Source organism: Falco naumanni, chromosome 4, assembly GCF_017639655.2.
Source record: "Falco naumanni isolate bFalNau1 chromosome 4, bFalNau1.pat, whole genome shotgun sequence".
NCBI lineage: Eukaryota > Metazoa > Chordata > Aves > Falconiformes > Falconidae > Falco > Falco naumanni.
The window spans coordinates 85,838,260-85,858,935 of NC_054057.1; the positions used below are offsets into that span (position 1 = coordinate 85,838,260).

The window sequence follows — 20,676 nt, forward strand, 5'->3', positions numbered from 1 at the left end:
AAAAGTGTATCTTAAAATCACAAGGCTGCTTCGGCGACTGGATTAACGGATTGGACACAAACGCCAGATGCTACCTTAAGAATTAAGGGCAAAATCTGAGCTCAAGTTCTCTTAAAACATCTGTGTAAATAGAGGTAACATATTTCTTGCATGAGTTTTGACGCTGGCGGTGAAGGTTGCTGCTGCCCGGGTCAGATGCCCAGCCAGGTTGAATTATTCACAGTGATACAGGTAAAACACACCTGTGTGTCTGTGGGTGTGCAGTCCCCGGAGCCATGGCTGTACCCTGGGACTCCTCCCGATTTACACCAGTGTAAGGAAATGGCAGACCAAAAGATACGTGCATAATCCAGTGGAAAACTAATCAGCGCTCTGTGAGTAGGCAGATCAACGCTGCTTGCCTGCAGAAGCAATTTAAAAACAAAACAAAAAAACAACAACACACAAACACGCAGGAAAAAAAAACACCCCATGATTCAGAGTTCATTCACTGTAAACTAACGTGATCCCGGTTGCTCTAATGGAGTTACTCCAAACGTATCATTTACACAGAGCTGAGATTTTGCTTCCAAGTAAACCTGGGTGGGTGCTGCCAACCGGCCCCAGGGGAGCACCCCCAGCCCCGAAACACCAAGTGACAAAAGCCGAGAAAATGTAAGCTGAAAGTCAATTAGAATGGATCCAAACCTACTTGTGTATTTTAGAAAACCTCACCGAAATACAGTAAAGCATCTTAGAGACAGTAACTCAGAAAATATCTACATCTAACTGTGTAAAATTCATCTGTAAAACGAAGAAGAGGTGGTTAGCTCCCGGCTCCGGTCTGCTCCTGCTCAGCAGCACAGTCCAACTCATCTGATATATTGTTTTACATTTCTAAGGGATTTCCCATGTAAACATGCTGGGAAAAAAATACATATTGCCTCAATCCGTAAACCAAACTTGTAAACAAACTGCAAATTGAAACTGTGTTTATTGGTTCCCACCAGATTTGAGAGGTGAGAAAACTGAAGGCAATTGGAGAAACTTCACAAAGTGGGGCCTGGGATGCATCTTATAAATGCCTTGAAAAGTAGCAAGTTAATTGCTCTGAGGGGTTATAAATTACAGCCTGAAAATAACCAGTAAATTGTAACTGTTTCACAGAGATTCGAAGTAAACTTTACTAAAACATGCTGCAACAAGTTAGCGTCTCCCAGTTTCTCATTGGAGAGGAATACCCAGTACAGAATAAATTAAAAAATAAATAGTAGAAAAGGAAAAGCATGCACAAAGTCATCCTAAAATAATTTTAAATTACTATCTTCAGTGAAACCATCCGTATAGTGAATTTGGATATATGAATGTAGAGTTAACTTTTGAATCCATTGGCTTCTGCAGCAATGAACGCACTAACTAGGTTAAAGGCTGAGGAAGAACAAGGTGGGCAAAATTTTTCTGAGTGCATTTGTGAATTAAACCTGCTCAGATATACCTGCTGCAATCCTGACTTGCAAGTACAATGAGAGAAACCCCTAAAACTCAGAAGAGCTCTACGCTCAGCTCGGAATGCAAAGACAAATGCAGCAGGGCCAGAGACGAAGGGGCTGCCAGGGGCACCAAGCACCGCCGGTGAGCAGGGGGTGTAAGGGCAAGATCAGCACGGGGGGGTCAGGAGGGCTTAAATACAATTCTACTTACTGAACATTGTATTTCATTCAAGTCAAAGATGTAATTTGATTCTCCTTACTTATAGTTCTGATTTACTTGGTACATTTTGCTCAGATGGACTTTGCGTTGTTGTTGTTATGAGTCAACTTCATTTCATCAGACAATGTCACATTTCCATTCCTGGGCACCACCATCGTTTTGTTGGCTTTTTTTTTTTTTTTTTTTTTTTATGGTTTCCCTACACTCACACTTCTGAACGTGTATAGGTATTACCACACGCCGTCAGTCCTTGCTGCAAAGAGCTATGGCAAAAGCTCATCTGCTTTGGAAGTATTTTTGTAATTAGCTTTCTGACACTTTTTTTGTTGTTGTTGCAAAAGGCATTTTGAAAAGAGGAGCCAAGCACCAGCTAATGCATGTTGAGTTTGCAGAGAGCTTAACACCTTGCTCTGAGCAACCAGCCACCCCCCTGCCCACGCCGCTTACGCTGACATTTTTCCTAAATATCACAGACTCCAACAGCTTTGCCACAGGACAGGGATTTCCAACACGGATCCACGCTCCCCAGTTTGGCTTGAAGACAGGAATAACAAGCGTTTCACAGAGGTACAAGCTATGAGCAGTGCTTTAGGAATTCAGGGTGCAATACAGAAATGATGGAGTTTGGTTGTGCCAGGGATGCAGGGACCACAACGAGCAGACAAAGACAGCCCTGGTTGGTATTAAAGGCAAAATTCAGGACTAAACTGTTGATTAGATGTATTGAGCCAACACAGAACGCTGAAATGGAAGGAGCTAAAACACATGTGGACAACATATTTTTAGATTAGTTACAATTTACAAGACTTTTCTTCCTTATGTTTCCTAATTGCTTGTCATTCAGTGGGAGATGCTGCTGGATGCACAGCACCTGCGCCTCTCACCAGATTCAGTGGGCGTCGTGGATGCTCAGCAGCTCCCAGGATGAGGCCAGAAATACATTTATTCGCTAACGGGTTTTTCCACAGCACGCTAAATATTTTAACTGCAATATTTATATTCGGAGATGACAAATTATGATTTGGTCAAACCCTCCCATTGCACTTGTCAGGATACAGCCTGACTAAGAACAAACTAAAAGCAAAGGCTTTCTGATAAAGCTCCTCAAATCTGATACATGCTTATTACAGGCAATCAAATGAAGTTTGTCAAACTGATGGGAGCCCAGACCCGGTCACTTTTACCTGCACTGCTGTGTGCTTCAGTATAACCCCCCCCCCCCCCCCCCCCCCCCCCCCGAAATCACAAATTGCAATGCTCCCAGAGACGTAGGAGCCAGGACACATCAGTTGTGCAATAAGGAACAAAGAGAACTGCAAGCTTCGCATCAGAGAACAATTTATAACACTGCCAAGCAAACAGCTTAGCCCAGTACGAGGAACGGGAAGAGGGAGCGAGGACCAGAGGGTTAGAGCAGATGCACCATTTTGCATTAAATGCATTTTTTCACCGTCCAAGTGCATAGACACCTATACTGAGGGATGCTTGGACATAACACACGGGATGTTACTGTGGATGTCAGGTCTGCCCTGAAGTGCTTGTAAGGGCAGTTAGCAAGTGCTGCAAGAAGCACTTTGGGGGGAAAAAAAAATAATTAAAAAAATAAACCCCAGATTTGATGCAAACAGGGACTCTACCCAAACAGAAGAAGAGAGCCAAGTCCCACAGAAATCAGCTGGCACCAACAAGCTCTGTAGCCACTTGAGAAAATAAATCAGCGGAAGGTTTTTTTTCTGACTAAGGCACACAGAATTCAACCTATAATGAATCACTGCATGTTTTTATGAACCACGAAATAACCAGCAAAGTTGCTCGAACCTTATCAAAGCCACGCTGCAAAGCTGACACCCGGCGCTGTGATGGAAAGCAGGTTTAATCGTGGCTGCGCCTCGCACCCTGGGTTACAGCCCGTTTCCCCAGCCAGTCGCACAGTAAAACCGCTGGCAGCAATGCAACGTCCTGGCAATGGCCAGCCAGCGCTCCCCCCACCGCCGCTCGCCACCTCAGCCCATGGACCAACAAGAGCCAGGAGCTGCATCCAAATCCCCCCCCTCATCCCAAGGTGCAGGGACACCGAAGGATTGACAAAACGTGGCTCAACACTTCGTTGATCAAAATGTTAAGAGCAGCAAAATACCCTATTAAAGAAAAGACCCATCTGGACCCAGGGGTAGCTTTGTGTTTGTGTAGAGCCGTCCATTAGCAGTGGGGCCAGGGAAAAGCCGGGGAAGGACCCTGCAGAATCACAGACACCAACCCCCTGCTCTGAACCACTCAACGTGCACACCGAGTACACACAGTCCCACCCACAGACCTCTATAAATAAACCCACGTAGGAGATCCAGGACTGGAGAAATAAGTAAGTTTGCTTCCAATTATATATCTTGTAAAAAAAAAGGCAAATTAAATCAGTAATAACAGAGGGAAAATACCATACGACTTGACAGTGAAAATTCAATTTTAACCGTTGCCCGTATCACAAGAATGATATTTGGGCTGTTTAATTGCTCTAAACTATAGCTTTTTTTCTGGTTGAAGTTCGGTTTGGAGGGAACGCTGGAGCTTGGAAGGAGACTCCTGCGCTGGAGCCGTCACTTAGACAAGCTGTAGAGTGACACTACACAGCAAACAGCTCAACAAGAGTCAACCGTGAAAATCAGAGCCAGTCCGAACACTTTCTGCTCCTTTGATTAAACTTTAATGGTCAGAACTCTTTGATTACTGCTCCCACACCTGAAAAATCAGCTCCTCACAGACCTTTTGCTTTCTGTTGTTGAAGAATTCAGAAGTTTGTTGGTTTTATTAATACAAAACCATGCAAGGGTAGGGAGGAGCCAGGGTGGGATTTTTTCCAGGTTGCTCTTAACATTCCCAAAGGCAGCGCAGCTATTAAAAAACACAAACGTGCATCTACTACATCTGCCCACTCCCCCGTTTTCCCTGGGATGCGCAGCCCTTTGGCAGACGCGTGCCTCCGGCTGGGCAGGCTCCCGGCCCGGTAAACTGATCCCAGCCCCACCTGTCCCCCACCAGAACCAGGCAACAGCTTTTTTTAGCTATTTGTAAGCCTGGTAGTAACCCCCTCTGCTTAAGCCGCAGAGGCAAACCATGCTTTTGGCCCAGCCATGGAGGATTTCCACCTGCTCCCAGCCACAGGTCTGGGCTGTCTCTGCTAGCAACAAATATTCCGAGGGGCTGGGCGGCTTTTGGGTTTCAGGCAATCTGGATTGTCAAAGGTTTGCCAGGAGCCCCACATGAGATGCACTCGACGGCGCTGCCAGAACTGCGGTGGCATTTGGACTTTTTGGATGCTGATGTGCCCAGGTCCCCAGTACAAAGCCTGTGGCACGGTGGGATGCAGCTCCCTGCCTCTGCCAGGAGCATCCCACAGGACCACCCCCCTAAGAACCAGCAGGGACCTGCTGGGAACCAGACCCTGGATGCGCAGGATGGGACACCCTTGCTTTTGGACAGACGGACAATCCTGCTGGCAGCCCAGGGACACAGGGGTGAAGCAGTTCTGCTTGGCAGCCAGGTGCACAAGTTCTGGAGGTGAAACACCGCAGGGGAAACATGCGGAGATGTGCTCCCACGCCAGGAATCACTCACTCAGCACGGGGAGAGGAGGGCATCAGGGGGCATGGAGCAAGACCTTCTCTTCCCCTTCGCCCCAACAAAACAAACCCCAAGGAGAGCAAAGGACAACCCCCCCAGCAAGGAAAAGCACCACTGACGGAGGACGCCTGCTTTTCTGAAGGGGCTAATGCTTCCCAGGTGAGCGAGCACCTCGGTGAAGCTCTTCAGACTCAGATTTTAGGAGACTTCAGAGTCACGTCCCTTCCTTCTGTAACAGAGGGAGACTTTAATACAAACATAAAGCTCGTTATCATGGTTTATGGATCTATGCTTCTGGGCAGGCAGGGTCACCAGACCTGCACAACTGGCCAGAAGCCACATCTGTGTTGCCATCTCCTCTTTCAAATTGTTCTTCCCCCAGGACAGGCACCCAGGGAATCTCAGCCCTTACGGCACTGATCCACCCATGCTCCACCTCGAGCAGTCCCCTATCTAGCTGCTCCCCAAGTGTCCCAGCCCCGTGGCAGTGGCACTTGTCCCCAAGCTGCCCAACCTCCAGCTGCCTGCGGTCCGACACGCACTCAGCACCACTGGCACAGCACCAGCTCCGGAGCGAGGTGCACAGCTCCTTGGAGGTTGCTCCACACACTTCAGTAAGCTGCTTCAGAAATCACAACCACCAGCAAAGTGAGCGCTCTCACCAAGAAACTTAAGAGTTGACACCGAAGGATTATTCTCACCGCGATGCGTGGGACTGCTGGCATCCAGGAGAAAAGGAAAAAAATCCCAGCAAGGGGCTCATCCCTATTGCTGCGATACATCATGAGCTTTGTTCTGCTACAACCAAAACATACCGGCTCTGACAGCAATAACACTACAACACGGGGCTTACACAGTTTTATTACATTTCTGCTTCACTATTAACCAACCGTCACAATTTCCATCTAATACTATGTCAGATGTATAAGTTTTATAAAGGCACTCACTCTCCTGTGAAATCTTAGGAGAGATGCTGAAAGGCAAAATAAAAGCACAGCCTCACCCCACAGCAGCACGAGCACACCTGAACCCTCTTCTATGCAAACCTCCCTCGCTCGGTGCCGACGCTACTTTGTTTTCCTCCTGCTGCGGGTTAATTTGTCGGCAACACCAGCTACGGGGATGCCGAACCCCGAGCACCGTGTGGGACAGCGAGACCCCATGGGTGGGGAAGGCTTCTCCCTCCCACCTGCCCCCAAAGTTTTGAAACACGATAACCTGCATTCAGGGAAGAGATCCGTCTGGATTCACTCCCAGATGGAACAGGAAGGCAGTGCCCTCCCCAAGCCCCTCCAAGACCAGGTTTATCACTTTTTTGTTATGGAACCATCATTCCCATTTAATATTGATACGCCTAAAGCACCACTGTGGACATCAACTACTCGTTTACTTCTCCCTACCACCCACATGCACATAGGAGCCCCGTTCCCCCCTCACAACAGTGTAAAGGAGAAATACCTCTCCAAAGTCGATACTTCGGGTAAACCTAGTTCAAACGAGAGGAGACCCAAGGCCATAAAAATTGTGGGTTTCCCCTCCAAGTATTTCTCCTAATAACAGACCAAGGCAGCTTTCTGGGGAGGATTGTGCAATTCCTCCTAATGACAACACTTGACTTGGTGGTGTTGCCGAGGAAATCGGTGATCTCAGATGCACAGGGGTTTCTTTGGTTAACTGAAGCAAGATCAATAATAACCATATTAATAAATAATGCTTTTAATAGCAGCGGCAGGATATAGGCAGCAAACTGCAGGCAGGTATCAGGGATAGGTAAAAGCATTAATTATCTGCACAATGTCAACGGTTCGGAGCTGATGTGCAGAGCGAAGCTAAAAGCTCACTTTCTGAACATTATCAAGACAGACTGACAACTCTGCTTGCACACGAGCATTTCGGGTAAAATTCAATTTTCTGGATGTCACAACCGAGGGGAACACACTGCTCTTTTTCTTTCAACATCAATAAATTGGGTAAAGGACACAGGGGAGGGGGAAAGACCAAAAGGCTTGACTGTCCTCTTCCTTCCCTGGCTGCAAGTTGCAAAAGAACAAAAGCAAAGGGGAGTTTTCGGGACCTGAGGCGAGCAAGACATGTGCCTTCCCCAAACCAACTCCAACCTGCTCCATTTTTCTGTGACAAGAAAGCGCACACACACTCTGAGCTCTCTTATATAAACAGCAAGAGGGTCAGCTCCTGTCTGAAATTCCCCACCACATCTAAAATAAATAACGGGGTTGTCTTTAAACTTCACTCCTTCCCACCCCACCGAGAGGTCAGTGAAGTTGAGGGGTTTCTCCCTTCTGCGGGTCCTGGGGGGCTGTGGCTCAGCATCCTCCATCCACCCCGCTGCGATGCTGAGGCTGGGCACCTGGTCCTGTGCCCTGTCCCTCCCGCACCGGACAGGCAGGCGATGCTGGTGCAGCTGAAGGAACCCGAGGGGGGTGTAAGGTTCTCCCCGCCCAAAAAAAGGGTCAGTGGGATAAGCAGGGGGGGCTGTGCTCCCCACCTGTCCCGCTCCTGCAAAGTCCCACATTCCCCTCCCCGGTGGGGATGGGGACAGCTGGGAGCGGAGGGGGGCACTCGGGGACCCCGGGGGCTTCGGGGCATCCCCAGGCGCTGGAGGGAGCGGGAGCCCCCGGCACGCAGACCCCCGACGGGGAGCTCCGGGCTCGGGAGGGGGTCCCGGGGAGGGGTGAGGGGCTCCAGCCGGACGGAGGGGGGTGCGGTGTCCCTCGGGGAAAGGATATGGGTTACAGACCAGCCTGAGGCACCAGCTGCGCGGGCGGGTGGTTTGCTTGAGGCAGAAGAAGGCGGTGGGTGCCAGAGCCGGGTAAGGCACCTGCTCCCCCTCCTCGGAGGCCAGGTCGGGCGGCGGGTCACGGCCGGGGGAGCTGCCGGGGCCGGAGCCGGCATCCTCCGGCGGCTGCTCGGCGGGGGGGCGCGGCGGCGCGGCGATGGGCACCCGCACCTCGCCGCCGGCCGGGCGCGGCGGCTCTCGGCTCTCGCCATCACTCATGGTAGCGGCCAGGACCTGCGGGGCAAGGGCACGGGGTCAGGGGCGCCGGCCCCCCCGGCAGCGGAGCGCACCCCGCCGCGGCGCCCACCTGGCCCCGCCGCTTAAGCCACAACAAAGACGGGCGATGGGGGTGCAGCCTCCTCCCGGGCGCGGTCGCTCCCGCCCCCGGGGAAGCTGGGTCTCCCCCCGCCGGGGCGCCCCCACCCACCGGCTTTTTCCTTTTTATTTTCAGTGAATGGAAAATTGATGGGGGGCCGGAGGGGTCCTACCTTAGTTTGGCGGAGCGCGGTGTCCCCAGGAGCATAGCCGTGCCTTCCAGTTCACATGGGACCAGGCAGCAACCGGGGCGCCGGGAGGCGGCGGATCTCCCCCCCCCCCCCCCCGCTACACCACCGCCACCCCCTAAATCCAGCCGGGGGCGGGGGGGACGGGGGGGGCTCGGCGTGCGGCGCCCGCCCGCCCGCGGGGATGGAGGATGGAGGAGAAGCGGCGGGGTGGGGGGGGCCCTTCCCGAGCCGTGCCGTGCCGTGCCGAGCGGAGCCTCTCCCGACGGTAATCCCAAGGAGCGAGCAGGCAGCTCGGCAGCCGCTTTGCAAAGCTTCGCCCGTGCTTAACAGGAAACTTCGGATTTACCGGGGGAGGAGGGAGAGGCGAGGGGAGGAGAGAAGCGGGGGCGGAGGGGGCTGGGAGCCCGGCGGGGCAGGGCGGGGGCGGGCAGCCGGGAGGAGCCGGGGCAGCCCCGGGTGGTCGGGGGCGGGGGGGCCGCCGGCATGGCCCCCCCCGCTGCCCTCCCCCTGCCTTTGTTCAGGCTCCGAGGTGCGTGGCCATGGGCAGGTCGCCCAGGCCCTCTCGGGGGTCACCCTCACGAGGGGAAGGCGGCGGTGGCGGCGGGAGGGGTTTCCACCTCCTTCACACACACACAGCCCCCCCGGCTAGGCGGAGAGGACTCGGCAAAGCCGGCGGAGGGGGACACCGGGCTTGTCGCCCCGCTCGCTGCCGCGGGGGATGCGCGGCTCCGCCGCCGCCGTGCCCCCCCCCGGGGGAAGGTATGCCCCCCCCCGCCAGGGGAAGGTTTACCCCCTTGCCCCCCCCCCCCCCCCCCCAAGGGAAGGTGTGCCCCCCCCAGGGGCTCCAGCCGGGGGCGGGGGGAGCCCGGCCGGGCGTCCCCCCCAACCCCCGGAGCCTGCTCTGTGGGAAGGCACCCAGCACCGCTCCCAGGGGGGCTGCCGCCTGCCCCAGCCCCCTGGAAAGCCCGCTTGGCCCCAAGGCATTAACTCATTAGTTTTAATAAATAAATGTATAAGCCCAAGTTAGAGGTCGGAGCATTTTAATAAATAAAGATCGGCTCTTAAACGGCAGCGATTTTTAGCTGAGTAGCTAATCTGCTCAAGGGCTTAGCTTGGAGGGATCAGAATAAACAGATAATGGAGTCGTTACAGGCGCCGCCCCCCCTCAATTCCACTTAGGAAGTTTTATTCTTTTGAGTTATATCAAATTCTGTGAATTATAGCTGTATGTAGTGCAGGTGGAGGGGGGGGGGGGAAGAGATTAAAAACTGTTAGCTAGCTACATTCCCCTCAACTAGAATGTTTTAAAGTGAGAGTTCATTATATACCACCACATTCAATTTGCAAATGCAGTTCCCAATGCTATTCTTCATGGTTAATAGCTGGGAATTGATTGAAAAGGGAGGTCACGCAGCTTTCAAAGCAGAAAGAGCCGAGCCTAACAAGGCTAGCAAGGAGATGGTTTTACATACACACTTTCAATGGTTGTTTTATTAGATGTTTGCAGGTTGTGATTAACAGTATGTGGCAATTTTATTATTGAACAAACAATGCCTCTGACAAGCAGGACGCAGCCTGCACAGCGAACTGTGCAAAGAGGAGATTGCACTTGAAGTTTCCACACGTTTATCCAGGCTAATTAGGGCAAATCATAAATTACTGTGGGAAGGGAAGATTTGTGTGTGAGTTGGTGGAGCTCTCCTTGAGCAAACTGTCTTCCACTCATAAATTATCTTGCTCAGGAAAATGTCCTTTCCAGGAAGAGAGGTTTACAAAAATGGGAATCAGGAGAAGGAAAGGCCAAGCCTCAGGAGCACGCGGCGCCTCCTGACCCTCTCCCAAAGGCAGAAACTGCCCAAGCAATAAACTTCCCTCCATGCCTCCCCTCTGGCTCTGTGTTGGCAGAGCGGGATGTGGCTCCCATGACTAATGAATCCATCTTCAAAGCTCTTCCCCCACCGTGAGCACCGGCTCCTGCCCTTCCCCAGGCAGAGGCCGGGTGGAAGCTCCAAGCTGCAGACACCCTTCCCATAGCCAGACCCAGCACGGGGAGCCTGGCATTGTCAAGGTCTTAACCTGTTGCCTGATGGAGAGTATTTAAAGCCAAGAACCTTATTAATAAGTTCCACACAACAATGGGGACTGAGAAGGACTTTTATTGTAAAACAGAGGATTTGGAAGAAGCCTGGCAAAGAACCGCCCCAATCCTGACCCCAGCAGGAATTTCTGGCTCCTTCTGCAAAGGACCAGGATTAATTCCAGAGGTGGTCGTTATTGAAAAGGGACAACATTGTTGGCAAAGGTATTTGCTTCCTCCCGTAGTTCCTGCTTAACCTGCAGACCACGGTTGGAAGGAGTAGGCCAGATTCTGCTCCGTTTACTCCAGCTTTGTCCCCAGCTGACTGCACGGATGGCAGCATCACTTCTTCACGTTTCCACGAGTCAAAAGGATCTGGCCGCAGTGTTTCTGTCGTTAATAAACCACCAGAAAATTTAAGATCAATACCAATCTGAGAATACACAGTATACCCTGAATGGGTGCTTGGCTTGCAAAATCACAGCTGACATAATGGGATGTGTAATGCTCTTAGCTGGTCCTAATAAACCGTCCCCCACTGGCACGCACCCGGCTGTATGCCAGTCCACGTGCAACATGGATGGGCTGGAGGTGTGCACACCTGCCCCGGAATGGCACAGGTGGGAGAGAAGAGCTGTCCTGGGCTCACAGGTGAGCTGGGTGAGCCTGGGGCAGGCAGTGATGCTGGGTCCCGTCACCCATCCCAGGTGCTTGCTGCGGGGGAGCTCAGCAGGGCAAACTCACGGGGCTCCTGGAGTTACCGGAGCCACAACGGTTTCACCAGCTCAGAAACCAGATCTGCTCTGGCCGTGACAGCCAGCATGTGGACTGAGGACCCCTGACCTCACCTGATGCCTGATCTCCCCCATTTGATGTCACTTAGCATGTAGCAGCCGTTGGCAAGCTGTCACAGAAAGACAAGGTAGGACTTTACAAGAAAATCTGCAGTTGTCTCAGGTATTTTTTCATAAAGCAGCCAAGTTCTATTTAATATTCCTCCTACAAACCTGCCTACAACCCCTCAAAGGCTATAAAGGTCCCAGTGACCCCGCAGAAGGAAGGAGCAGCGTCTCCAGCCTGCCCAGCCCTGGCTGCTGCACCTTGGGTCAGGGGCACCCGAAAGAGACCCACCGCCAAGGTGACACCCCACCAGGATTAAAAAGCAGTTTCTCAAGGTCACGGGCATGGTGAGAGCCGGGACCTGGCATCCCTGCACGACTCACGCCCTGCTTGCTAGCGAGGCTCGCAGAGGAGCTTTGCCAACATTTATGAAATGTGCTGGGTGTGCCACCGTGGCGTACTGTCAGATGAAACCCAGACAGTAAATCAAGTGGCGTAGCACAGCTTAATGCCCTCGTCTGTGGCTGTACGTGATGCACAGCCTCTTCCCATAGAGTTGCGAGGATCAGCTGGGGGGGGGTGGGGAAAAATCCCATTTAACTTTCGGGGTTTGATGCTACAGCATTTCCCAGGCTAATATAAGATCAGTAGGTCAGCCCCATAGTTTAAAGCTTCTTTGTGTTTTTATGCCTATTAAGCTAACCTCTTATATATGAAGTCTGACAGAGGTGCTGAATACTTTATGTAATATTTTTTTTTTTTACTGGATCTAATTCTAGCTGACTCAAATCTGGCTTTTTCTGATTGCAGAAAAACCTTCAAACAAGGAACAATCTAGCTAATAGTGCTTGCATAAATCATCCTCAAAATAATGAGTATCTGTGGAGTGAATTCATTTAGCTAAATAGATGGAGGACCACTTTAAAGTTATTTAGAAAGATTAACAAAAGAGAAGGGAAATGAAAAACAGATAATAAATTGACGAGAGAAGGGAAAAATTGTATTAGAAACAATGAATTTATAATAAATTCAAAATGTTAAGGAGAAATTTCCAAAAAAGGAGATTGGCACCATGGCAGTTTGGCTAAGCTGGTGCTAAAATGTATTTTTAATTAAAATACATGGATGTTAAAATGCATTTTAAAATAGATAGATAAATAGGTCCCCAGCCAAAATTATATTTTTACTTTTATGACTTTCAAAATCACCCATAATGTATCATTTCCTTGGTACAAGAAGACACTCACCTACTCTGGGGGTAGTTCTTCCGTTGCACTCAACTTACCTCCATCAGCCCATGACTACAGAATGCCGAGCTGCACATCCCGCCTGGCGGACTGCAGCGCTTACTCCCTTCCCACCTGGAACACGTACCTTCTTCTGACAAAAAAATCCAGGATTTTGCTCCTGCATTCTTTCTTCTTCCCTCACTTTTCCTTTCCTTCTCCCCTAGATTCAGCCCCCATCCTATTCCTTAATCTGTTATCCCCCCCTCGCCGCTGCTCCCTGGCCCTTTCTTTAGGGGTGGCTTTGCGAGATGGCGACTGTCCTGGTTACAATCCCGCAGGAGCCCCTGCAAACACTCTGAGTTGCCCTGATGGGTTTGGGTGCCTCAAAGCCCCCACACCAGCTCTCTATCTGCATTCCAGCAGCAGCAGCAGAGATGGATTTTCTCGCCTTGCCTTCAGCAATGTAGCGAGGGTTACCTCCCCATGGGGTCTCACACTCCACTATGGAGCAATATTTAGGTTCTCAGTAGCCAAGCCTGGAGAAATCCACCAAGTCATCCACATAAGGAATACAAAGGCTTGAAGTCCCACCTAAATCCTGAGGAAAACTGGGATGATGCCTCAACCAATGTAATGCTTTTGACATCAAGCCTACCATTTGTGTTTTAGTCTCTGGAAAAACATCCGGAGAAAGCGTCCCCTAACAACTTTTGGCATTGCGTTAGAGCAGCCCAAGGCTATCCATCTTCTAAACCCATCATCCACCTTGCGCTGTGTTTCCAGTCTCACAGCTGAGTGTGCAGCATTTCCAAATACATCCCTGAGTGAGCGTATTTCAAACCCACGCATTTTGGACAGGCTCAAAAACTGTATTGTGGCTCCTCTCTTTCTTCTGTTGTGTTTGCTGCTTTGATTTATTTACTTCTTATGTCATGTTTAGACTTGCTAAATATAAAAACTGTTCAAAATAACTGCAAAATATTCTCCAAGTCCTCAAGGAAAAAAAAAAATTGCATTGCTCAGATCTGCCTTCTCATGTTTTATGGTTTTAGTACACATTGTAAATAGAATATTTCCATAATAAATATTTGATAAAAATAATTTCCACGTGAAGTTAGCTCTAAGCCAACAGAAAGGCAGAAGGGGAGCTACCAAGTTGGCAGCAACATTTAGTGCATGCCTGAAAAAAATTCCCCAACTTATTGGAAGAGACCACCTTGAGTGGGAAGACAAATCTGATCTCCACATTCCCCCTTCACCTTCCCACCTCCTCATCTCCTTGATGTGGCCACCTGCTCAGCAAGAGGAAAGCAATGTCCTGGGGCCCGAGAGCTGCAGATGTGTTTTCTGACAGTCACAGCATCCGCCACTGGGTATGTCATTTCCCTGCCTTCACGCTCAAGCCTTCACACAGCTGGCTGGTATCTCTCCTCTTCCACTCACAGACCTGGAGCATCTCTCTCCAAGACAACCTTTAAGCACAGGTTGTTGCCCCCTTGAAGTCCTTGGGACATTAGTCTTGGTCCACATTTATATTTGCAAATAAGTTCATCTCTAAAGCTCTGAGGTTGACCTGAGCACCATGTACCATTTACTGGTGCCTTCCCAGCACCTTTTCTAACAATCGGGCAGGCTCTGGTGAGCCAGGTTGCCTGACTGCAGTTTGAACAACATTTTGAATAATGCTGCTTGGGGCAAGAAATCGCCGTGGCCCTGATTTCCCCTTTCATGGAGCTGAAATTTCATATCCTTTAATTTCACTGATTGCTCTGTAGTCTCTTTCAGTGAGAAAGAGTGGAATTTCACTTTTACAGGTGCCTGGTATGTTCCCACTTGTTTATTAGATGGGCAAGACAAGACAAAAATAATGAATTTTCAGTTTGTTGCCAACATAAAAAACAGTAAAACCACAAAGGCTGCAGAAATTTGATTTCTTGCTGAAAATTTATACCTCTTCTACTGAAAAGACAACAGAAAATTGTAGACAAATGTAAGACAATTTAACCAGAGAGGCACCAGAGCAGTTTTAAAATGAATTAAAATTAACTTTTTCATTTAAAGGACTCCAATGTAGGTCAGGCCCCTTTGGAGGTAAAATTATTCCAATTGATTGTATCATTGGTAAATGCATTTGTGATTTGCAGGGTATTTGAAATCATCGAGGCAAAACTGCTGATGGTGCAGATTAGTTAATTTACTGCACAAAATGACCTTTGTTGCACTAAGAACCAAATCTTATGGGACAGAAGTCTTTTAAATAGCTGCTAATAGTTTAAATGAATTACCCAAGAAGATGATGTTGAAGAGCTGAATGTATTAGAGGACTTAACATAGTAGGGGATATATACAGAACATGTACGGGCTGGATGTATTAGAGGATTCTTCACATAAGAAATAACTTGATTTGGGACCCACAGGCTTCTGCTGTTACGTGTCCGTAGAAGGGAAGGCAAGCAGATACCTCTTCTACATGCTAAATTGTTTGACATTTCTCTCCCAGCCCTCAAAGACAACTGTTGTACTGCAAATGCAAGGGTAGGGAGTATATCCAAAGAGGCAGCATATTGCTCTATATTGCATTGCTGTAGAGGTTTGGCTCTTAAGTAGGAAACTGTTCAGCTGGGACATGCGCGGGTAGCCTGAGGGATGCACAAGCATGGAGCATCTGCGCTGCCCCGGCCACCTTGCCGTGCTCCGGGCTCTGTGTTGTGCAGGAGGACGGTGCGGAGGATTAGCAAAAGCTCTCTAAATGCAACAGGAAACAAAACCTAAGCAGTGCTGCATCCTTCTCCAGCAGTAATTTTCTCGTGCTATGAAAGTCATATAATGTTCTTTACACAATTTATTGTAAATCACTCATGGCTTGTTTAACACTCCACTGATTTTATCTTGATTTATTGCATTGCCACCCTGCACGGCAAGGCAACAGCCGTGGCTTTATGGTCTTTAATCAAAGCCCAAACACCTGTAGTTTGCAGCCCATGGCTGAGGGTTCCCGTAGCTGAAGTCTCGGCATGATGCTCAGCATCCTGTGAGCCCACTGCCGGGCGCTGAGCCCAGAGCACCACCCAGGCACAGGCAGGGGCTCAGCTCCACTCCCCTCCTCCTCCTGCAGCCCACCCCAGCCCAGCGCTGTGAGGACCACACTGCACATCCCTGGGATTTCATCTCCCCATTGCTCTGGGGGGGACGACAGCAAGCCCACTCGTGCATCTGCCTGCTCCTGTTGTCCTTTACCTTCCTGTTTCACGGTGGCTCCTGCAGATCTTGGATGAGATCGTGGTCCTCCAGCGGTCCATAATGTCCCTGGCACAGAGAGTCCACATTCCTTAAAAAGCTGACAGTCTGGCGAGGCAGAAATCAGGAACACAAAAGCATTATCATCCTCAGAAAGACAATAGTGTTTTTTTCCCTAGAATTTACCTAGGGGTCACACAGGAAGCCTGGGGCAGAGCCAAGAGCAGATTCAGTCTCCCTCAAGACCTAATTACAAAATTAGTGTCTCCCTCCTTGGACATTAGGGCACGATGCAAGAAGACAAATCGATGCTGGTGACATCTGAATGATCTCCAGCTCCAAAGAAGTGAGCAGAAGTAGGCACTGGATTACTGCAAACCCATGGAAAGCATCTGGAAGTCAGGAGAGCATCTTTTCCTCCCTTTCTGTGGGGCAGCCAGCAACGCAAGATGTAAGGAACAGCTGCCTGAAAGAATCCTTTCATCACTTCAGACAGCTAACATAGCCAAAAATAAATATTTCAGCTTGGGCAGTATTTAAAAAGATTTTGTTGCTGTAAGGCCAAATTTTCAGTCTATCAAAATCTCTTTACACAAACTGAGTTGAATGAGTAATTGGTTTAGAAAGAGTCAGGCCAAATGCACAGCAAAAGTGTAAACTGTTCTCATGAAACTGTTAACTCCCCCCATACATATATGTGTATATATATATAAAATAACGTGCACTGTACCATAGGTCACACTGCAGAGCTCTGCAGATGCCCATACAACCGTTTGCCCCACTGAGCATGTCTGGATGAAAAGCCCCTGCGGTGCCCTTGGCCAGGGCTCGTCCCGCTCCGAGCCCCCCCGGGCATTGCTGTAGTGCCCTGCTCCGCACACGCGAGCCGGAGCGCGGTGGGACACGAGGAGCATGTCGGCTATGTTAATCCCAGGCAGTAGACACTGAACAGCTGCACGTGCCCGGCCCAGGCCAGGCGCAGTCACGTCCCCGTTTGCAAACCTTGCCTAAAGCACCTGGCGCTCCCTTCCCGGCCGTGGCACTGTGCGGGGATGCCGGGATGGGTGGCTGGCTCCACGGAGGGGTGCGGAGCAACGCTGTTCTAGCGAAGGGCGAAGGACGCCCAGGACGCCCACTCTACATCATCTTCTCCAAGACTTGTGAGATGCAGAAGGTCAGAGTGACAGCTGCAGGGGACAAACGTGCAAGGCAGAGTCAGAGTTATTTCAGTTCCACAAACTCCAGGGTTCCCCAGGCAGATAGAGGTGAACGTGGGTCCAAGGTGGGATGGGAATCTTACGTGGCCACAACACGCTGCTGCCACGAGCTCCAGAGCTGATTTACACCCATGCAATGGGCATGTCTGTAAGTCCTGCTGGAGACGCAGCTCCAAACCCCAGACCTTTAAAGTTATGCCCAGATAAAGCTCCTGAGCAAATCCAGAATTGCTATAGCCTTAGGGGTGACATAGTTTTGCTATAAAGAAGCCTACGGATGGCAAAATTGTCTCTGAAAGATCTCCTCGTGTCTGCTGTCAACCAGCATTTCCATCAGTGTCACAAGCTGTGCGCAGCAAGAAGCAGTAGGGAGCAGGAGCCTGCACCCACAGAGCCTGGCAGAGGTGTGTGCCCAGCCTGGGTCTGAACAGCCGCGCTGCCCCCAGGGACCTGCTGGGGAAGGCAGCGGCATGTTTCAGCAGCCAGGGAGCAAATCCCCCACGCACCCAGGTACGTGGGATCACCAGCTGAAATCTCTGCAGCCGTCTCTTTGCTCAAGAGGAATTATTTAGGGTAATCCTACAAGGGAAGAAGGATGTAAAATCCTCTTTGGCAGGTAATTTAGAAGTGGGTAGGGGAAAACGCTCCAGGGACTGGCTTATGGAACAACCCTGTGATGGCCGCGTACAAACCAGTGACACGCTGGAGTTTTCCATCACCGATTTTCTGCGTGTTTCAGGGCTCCAACAGATGTGGGGGACAGGCACAGAAGGGGATATGGAGATTAAAAAGACAGAGCATGCTTACAAAAGCAAGGCTCTGGCTAACTCAAATGGGAGCCATGCAGCTTAATCTGTATCAAAAGTTTTGCAGGAGTGCAAGTTTTCTGCAAACCAAAGGTGAATGAATGTTAAAAGTGCAGCTCAAGCTTACCTTTGTCCTTTCGTCAGCTCCGTATGTGAAATTATTCTTATTTATAGACCTATGGAGGCAGGCGAGTAAATAAAGGTACAAACAAGCTAGAAGCAACAGGTTAAACATATTTGCAGGACAAAGACCAGCTTGGTCGGGGCAGCTAAACAGACATCAGGATGCACAGGAAAAAACATATTTCTGAATAATACAGCCTGGATGCACAGCAGCACCGAGAGGAGGCGGCCGATTTGTGTGTTTAAACGTGTGTGTGTGGGCATTTTAGCACATGCACCCCAGTCTATGAGCCTTCTGAAGGCAGGCAGGGACTTCTGGTCACCTTTCCGTCTGTCTTACTGACAATGTCACCTGAAGCTGCTTCAGCCTTCCTACAATGAGGCAGGGGAAGCAAACAGTCGTAGCAAAAGCAAGTATTTTTACCAATAACTTCTCCTGTTAAAAGAAATCCAGTTTGCTGAAAAACTGAAAATTCAAAAGGTTTGATTTATGGGACAAGAGGTACAACATATATTTTGTGAGGGGGGTAAACAGGTCATTTGCAAAGCAGCTCAAACATATAAAGATTTGCTTTCATGTTTGCTGCCATCTGGGTAATTCACAAGAATAAAGCCACCTCTTATCCTGCTTCAATCGATAACTTTTTTCTCATTCCCATCATGCAAGTTACAACAGTTCCTTCTCTCCCAGCCCGTGTCTGCGTGGGGAGAGAGGTAGGCAAGTCCTGGCTCCATCCAGGCTCCCTCCTGTCCTAAACTGTGTCTCTAACATGATTTCAAACCCGTGCTACCTCGTCCTTAGTGCTATTTTAAGCAGAACTAGATCACTTGGTAACCACCAAAACCCTTGAAGATTTGCAGGTAGAGACATTTCTATTAGTTAAGGCTTCCACACTGGTCTACAAGTCAGCATTTCACATCCCCCGGGGTCTCACGGAAAACATCAGACCTCTGCTCTACCAGCCTCCCTCTTTCATTGCAAGGGGCTCCACCAGTGACCCACCAGCATCATTAACTGTTCCCTTGGAGTGGGGCACACTTATTGTTTTAAATAACTCACAGGGATATATTTCAATCAGCTACTGTTCATTAGGATTTATTAGGCTGGACCCAAGGGTGGGCATGGAAGCTAATTAGAATTATTATTTTCAGGCGACAAGTATAAGGACCTCCCAGGGAAATTTTCAGCCCTTCATTTTAAGGCTGAGGTACAATTTTCAGGGTTATTTCCTGGAATTATTTAATGGGATGGTTCTTTGTAATAATGTAAAAGACCTGAGAGAAGGGTTGTAGTGGGAAAAGAAGGAAAACCAGACCCTGCTGAGAAATTCTGGGTGGATAAATAAACAAAAGAACATTAATAACAGGGCCTGACTATTGCACTGAAAGCTGCCACACAACCAATTTCTGGCCCAGCATGGTCACTTCACTGCACACAGCTTCCCATATTGGCCATGGAGGAGGAGAACTGGGCTCAGAGCTCATCACAGCTTCACTTGTGTTAGCTTTGAGGCTCCATATCTGGTGGAGCTGCAAGCATCGTTATTCCCTCCCTCTCCTCTCACCTCTATTTCGGCATATCCAGCCCTGGAGAACGGTGCAAGACCTTCTGGGGTCACTACCAGGTCCACCCACTTGCTGCTCCCTCTCCAGAAAGTGCTGGTGGAAAAGGAGCAGCACCATTTCCACGTGCTCAGGACCAGCATCTTTTCCACTGCTGAGCTGCTGATGCCGAGGCAGGACTTGCTGCCCTCAGCTCGTGGCATGGAGAGAAACCGAGAAGCAAATTATTTACACAGAAATGACCTACTCAGCAGTTGTTAGCCCGGCTCCAAAGAGCTCACTGCTCCTAATGATGTCTCCAGAGCTTTGCTGGGAGGGAATATTAACGAGAAGAGCAAGAAAACAAGCTGGTTATCTTTGGTGACTGACTGATGCCAACAGACTACAACTTGCTAAGCATTTTCAAATAGCATTTGCAGTTGATGACATTTGGAAACCCTAAGGACCTAGAAGGAGATGGGGTAAATTTCCATTCATGAAGGCTGAAGTGCACTAAACTGCTTTGGATCAGAGCTGTCTAGAAACGAGGTAAGAGCTGACAAACACACGTGGTTCAGGGACACCTTTGCCTCTAAGGGCAGAAAAAGGTATTTGGCGTGTGGGCTAACAGAGAGCACAAAGGCATCCAAGCTACAGAAAGGGTTAAACACCCATATTTTGGGTATCATAGTAAATGCTACATCCTAGCTCCTGACCAAGGACCGCCAGATCCTGGTAGAGGATGGAGGTCAGCAGATCCTCCTGTTTGACCCCACATGTACATGCTCATGCCCCACCGTGACAGGGATGCAAACAGGAGGAAGAAGGCTGCAGTGAGGTTACCTCTGTCTCCATCACTTCACCTTGACACCTCTGGGGTGAGCACCCCAAAAAATCCTACTGGCCATTGAAAATTTAGACTTTAAAGGCCTCAGCATGCGTCCTCAGTTCCCTGTAGTCAGGCAGAAGGAGAAACCCCAAAAGCAAAATACAAAGGG

General features: G+C 49.7%; 1 protein-coding gene across 1 annotated transcript in view; it reads right to left on the reverse strand.

Annotated features, from left to right (window-relative positions):
* The window catches only part of CACNA1H (calcium voltage-gated channel subunit alpha1 H), a 254,734-nt gene extending 245,814 nt beyond the window's left edge, over window positions 1–8,920 (reverse strand). Inside the window, exons 1-2 of the mRNA XM_040592883.1 lie at window positions 8,590–8,920; window positions 8,052–8,335 (exon numbers count right to left, since the gene is read on the reverse strand). Coding sequence (XP_040448817.1) covers window positions 8,052–8,320 — 269 coding nt within the window. The 5' untranslated portion in view covers window positions 8,321–8,335; window positions 8,590–8,920. The remainder of the gene's footprint in view (window positions 1–8,051; window positions 8,336–8,589) is intronic.
* Between the last annotated feature and the right edge of the window lie 11,756 nt (window positions 8,921–20,676).